Source organism: Aphanomyces astaci (genome assembly GCF_000520075.1).
Source record: "Aphanomyces astaci strain APO3 unplaced genomic scaffold supercont1.7, whole genome shotgun sequence".
Lineage (NCBI taxonomy): Eukaryota > Oomycota > Saprolegniomycetes > Saprolegniales > Verrucalvaceae > Aphanomyces > Aphanomyces astaci.
The window spans coordinates 896,932-901,480 of NW_009798270.1; the positions used below are offsets into that span (position 1 = coordinate 896,932).

The window sequence follows — 4,549 nt, forward strand, 5'->3', positions numbered from 1 at the left end:
TTATGTGACTTACAGTTTTCTTCGGTGGGCGTTGCATTCCCTCTTTCCCAGTAGTACCTGAAGTATGTTTCAATTTTGATCAGATTTGTTGAATTCGGCCCCAAAATGGCGTATTGGGCCTGAATATTGTAATATTTCAGGTTACCAGACGGGCCGCCCTGAATGGACGAGCTTTGTACTCGGAGCATTTCACGGTCAACCCCACAATCCATCGCTGTGCAACATTAGTCATCCTCGGTTTCAAATGGCATGTACATATACAGTAGGTTTACAGTGTAATCCTCCAGATGCTCCGAAGTAAAAACACTCAAAACACTGCTGAAATTCGAATACTTGATGATTCTACAGTTTCTATTGGTGAAAAGTCGAAGCAGCATGGGAAGTATTGTATGCAATGGAAACATGAGATTTGGGGACCCAGTTGCGATGAACATGAACGTCGCCGCGTATGTATGAGGCTTGGACCAACACAAGCGTCGTCGAGTTGATTCTGTGCGGTTGGAGACGAATTGAGAGTGAACGAGAGGCGAAGTTCTAACTCGTGCTCCCTTCTGCGATGTACATGCATTGCCCCAACTTGAATGCACCCACAACGCGCTTCGATAATAACATTGAACTTCAACATCTCCTGCTCAAGATTTTCTTTGCTCAAAGGTTCCATTCACTGTCAACTTCACAGGCCGTGGCTGAATGAATGCGATGGGTGCCATTCAAAAGCAAGATCTAGACTCGCTGCATTGTACTACCGGTAGTACTCACCTGGGGCTATTCATAAGTCGATTCAACGTGATATTGGTCATGTTTGGCCAGCTGTGCCTTCGCTTGCTAACGTTAGACGACTTTGTGAGGACGATGAACTAGTTACCGGCACAGAGCTTCAAAAGCAGTACATCGCACACGTTACAGAAACCAGACCGTGGGATAGCGATACAAATGTGTGTCTTGCCCAATCACAATGCTATTGAACTGATTCCACCCTTGTGATTGGTCATTTCAAGGTTCAAGACGCTGGGGCAAATTGAATTTTCGTGTGGAGTGTTCGAGTCATGAACACCCACCCACTAATACCGGTACATGTACCGTACATCCACAATCCCGCCAGATTGTTGGAATTGAGCTTCCCCATCTCCACCACCTACCAGGCAAGATATAAACCATTCAGCCATGTTTGGCTGCGCTATAGGTATCTATATATCTATATTGGCAGCCACTGGACTGAGTAAGTTCTTGGCTAGATAAGAAATGCGTAACATTGGATCACTTCGCGACCGAAACCTATGTACAGACCTTCACCTTGAAAAACAAATGTGTACTATCATAACAGAGGCCGCCAGGTGCTTCGGTTCAGGGCTACAACAGGTAGTATGTACTACGTAGTTTGTGACAACAGGTCTCATCAGGCAGTGTTGGTGGTCAAGGGAGTCCAAGGGCCTCCCCACGACCAATAATTCAGCTCAAGTGGGAGTCTGGTCGAAGACAAATCGAAGTTGACGCGCCATCTGGTTACCATCTGGCGGTGGTCGAAATGCTACTTTGACCCGTTCAGTTGTGAATTTCACGCGCAGTCCTCAAGCCGAATCAGCCAACATGGGAGCGTTAGACAACATGTTTCGCACCAAACCACTCGCGGTCATCCACGCCGAAGAGAAGAAGGAAGAGCTGCCCCGTGAACTAGGTTTGTGGGACTTGATCGCGATCGGCATCGGAGGAACCGTCGGGTCGGGTGTGTTTGCGACCACAGGAGACATCATCAGCGGTGCATATGGTGGAGGCGCCGGCCCTGCCGCGTTTATCTCGTGGACGTTGGCTGGCTTGTCGTGCATTCTAAGTGGCTTTGCGTACATGGAATTGAGCTCGCTCATCCCGTCGTCCGGCTCGACGTACGCGTATGCATACTACGCGTTGGGCGAACTCCCAGCCTTCGTTGGCGCGTGGCTCTTGACGTTGGAGTATGGCATGTCGGGTGCCGGGGTCGCTCGTTCGTGGTCTCAAAAGGTCATGGAATGGGCCGAAGAAGGCGGTGGAGACTACAAGTGGCTCAACCTCCAAAACACGAACTTGATGGCGTTCCTCATCATGTTCTTGTCCGTGATCATCTTGCTGGCCGGCATCCGCTTCGGCAAGGTGTTCATCAACATCGTCACGACCACCAAGGTGTTTGTCGTGTTGTTCATTATCGTTGCTGGGTTCGCCGCGACCAAGTCGGAGAACTTGTCGCCGTTCTTGCCCGATGAAATTTACAACAACGCGACCGAGTCCAAGGTGTTTGGCATCCAGGGGCTGATGCTGGGGGCGTCGCAGGCGTTCTTTGGCTTTGTCGGGTTTGACGAAGTGTGCTGCCTGGCGGCGGAAGCCAAGAACCCCCGCAAGATTATGCCCCGCGCGGTCATCGGGGTCATTCTCGGCACGATGTTCTTGTCCTGCTTTGCCTCCCTCGCCCTCTCCGGCATGGTCCCATCGAGTGTGTACTCCAACATGCCGTACGACCTCGGCAACGACACCGACGGCAACCCCCTCGGCACGTTTGAGTACTTTTCGTTCCCTGGCGCATTTGGCTTTGTGGGGTATACTGCCGCCCAAGTGATTGTGCACGTTGGGGAAGTCGGCACCATGCCCATCGTCGTGCTAATCTCGTTCCTGGCCCAACCTCGTCTCATGTACGCCATGTCCGTGGACGGGTTGATCCCCGAGATCTTTGGGCGCGTGGACAGCAAGGGCAACCTGTTTTGGTGCACTGTCATCTCGGGCGCGTTTTTCACCGTCGTGGCGTTCGTGATTCCGTTCGGGGACATCTGGAACATGGTGTCGATTGGGATTTTGGTGTCGTTCATCATGACCAACTCGTCGTTGCTGGTTGTGCGCACCCGCGACTCGTCCCCTGGCTTGGCCCACAAGCTCACAGGCGCACTGGTCGTGGTGGCGGCCGCGACTATGTTCACGTTCCAAAAGGGCTACGTGGTGGGCGAAAGCTCAGCTGCGCTGTACATTTCCATCGTGCTGCTCGTCGTGACGATTGCAATTGGCGTCACGATCTTTGTCAAGTGCCCGCAAAACGCGTCCGAAGGCGACCTCTTCCGCGCGCCGTTGGTGCCTTTCATCCCGATGCTGTCGATCTTGGTCAACTGGCTGCTGGTCGCCCAGATGGCGGAGAAGGACATCGCCCGCGCCTTCATTTGGATCGGCGCCGCCATCCTGACCTATTTTATGTACGGGTTCAGCCACAGCGAAGGCCGCAAGGGCTGGGCCAAGATGCTCAACCACGGCGTGCTCGGCTTGAACGAAGTGCGCCCGTCCATGAGCGACATGATGTCTGGTGACGCCAAGAAGTCGCTTCTGAGCCCCGTTGCGGACAAGTAGATTCATACTATTAATAGTATTGATGGTGGTAGCCACCCTATATAAGCTGTGCGTAATGACGAGTATGTGTACTGTACAGTACTTGCTTGTTAGACTGAAGTGGAGACATGCCGTCGAGATGATCGCAAAGTGTCCTGATACCGGTACAGATTTGTGCTTGAACAGCAACAGCTGGCATTACGACATGAACAATCGAAGATCGGAATGACCAATCGTCGAAACGTTTGCAACTTTTGATGTGCATTACAGCAAACAGCAAACAAACGTACATGGCCAGTTTATGGCGCACGGAACAGTTTAAGGTGCACTCAAATTGGCCAATGGAATTGGTTTAGTTTTGGAATAGCCAATCGAATCACTAGTAATATGAAATCGAAAATACAAAAACCTAAGCAAAACCTGCATACTACGTAGTACATAGTTTAAGCTTAAACCGTGCACCATAAACCGTCCTTCCTATTTTGTCCGTAACTTGAGTGGAAATCGAAGTACAGTGTACTACAGGTAGTAAATGAACACTACCAGTACAGTAGCTAGGGGGCTCTTCCAAATACCATCATAGTACTTTACTGTTAAACCCAAAATGCGTTCCTAAGTAAAATTATCGTTATTTCGTCGCACTTTGGTCGTGCTTTTGTCGTGTGTTTTCTGCTTCCACATGATTGGCTAGTGATGGTTTTGTCGTGTTTGGGTCCATCCTATTTGAGGTTTTCAGCGCACACGGATTGGACAAACCTATCCAATCACAGGGGCATATGCGTACATACTAATTTTCATATAAACATCAATGTGCTTGCTCGCCAGCGAAATTAACGGCAGTGGTGGCGACCTGCCCTAGAAGGCCCAAGCACAAGACGCTAGGTCATATTAGTTGTAGGAACATGTTGATTGACCAGAAGCACCATAGCTATGCCTAGCTATAGATGAAGTCTCCGTCATGATGTTCCGCAGCCTCTCCTCGTACATAGTATAATCTATGTCCTTTTATGGTGCACGTCATCTATAAACTACCAACTTTTCACAAAATTTTCTGACTTCTATTTCATTTTCATTACTCAAAATTGCAGCAAATTGAGACGTATAATCGACAGATCTCAATGTGGTGAAGAAATTCTACGTCTCAGATTCAAATTTTGTGATGAATTGGTCCAGAAATAGATATTTAACCTAGCGGTATTTTACATGGGCGCTA

At 49.6% G+C, this 4,549-nt stretch overlaps 1 protein-coding gene across 1 annotated transcript; it reads left to right on the forward strand.

Moving 5' to 3' along the window:
• The first annotated feature begins 1,527 nt into the window (after positions 1-1,527).
• On the forward strand, positions 1,528-3,435 carry H257_04236 (hypothetical protein). Its single transcript, XM_009828650.1, has one exon. The coding sequence runs from the start codon at positions 1,588-1,590 to the stop codon at positions 3,355-3,357; it is 1,770 nt and encodes a 589-aa protein (XP_009826952.1). The 5' UTR covers positions 1,528-1,587; the 3' UTR covers positions 3,358-3,435.
• Positions 3,436-4,549: the final 1,114 nt, after the last annotated feature.

Excerpts from the sequence above, each read along its gene's own strand:
- H257_04236 (XM_009828650.1), top strand. The coding sequence starts at position 1,588 with ATGGGAGCGTTAGACAACATGTTTCGCACCAAACCACTCGCGGTCATC.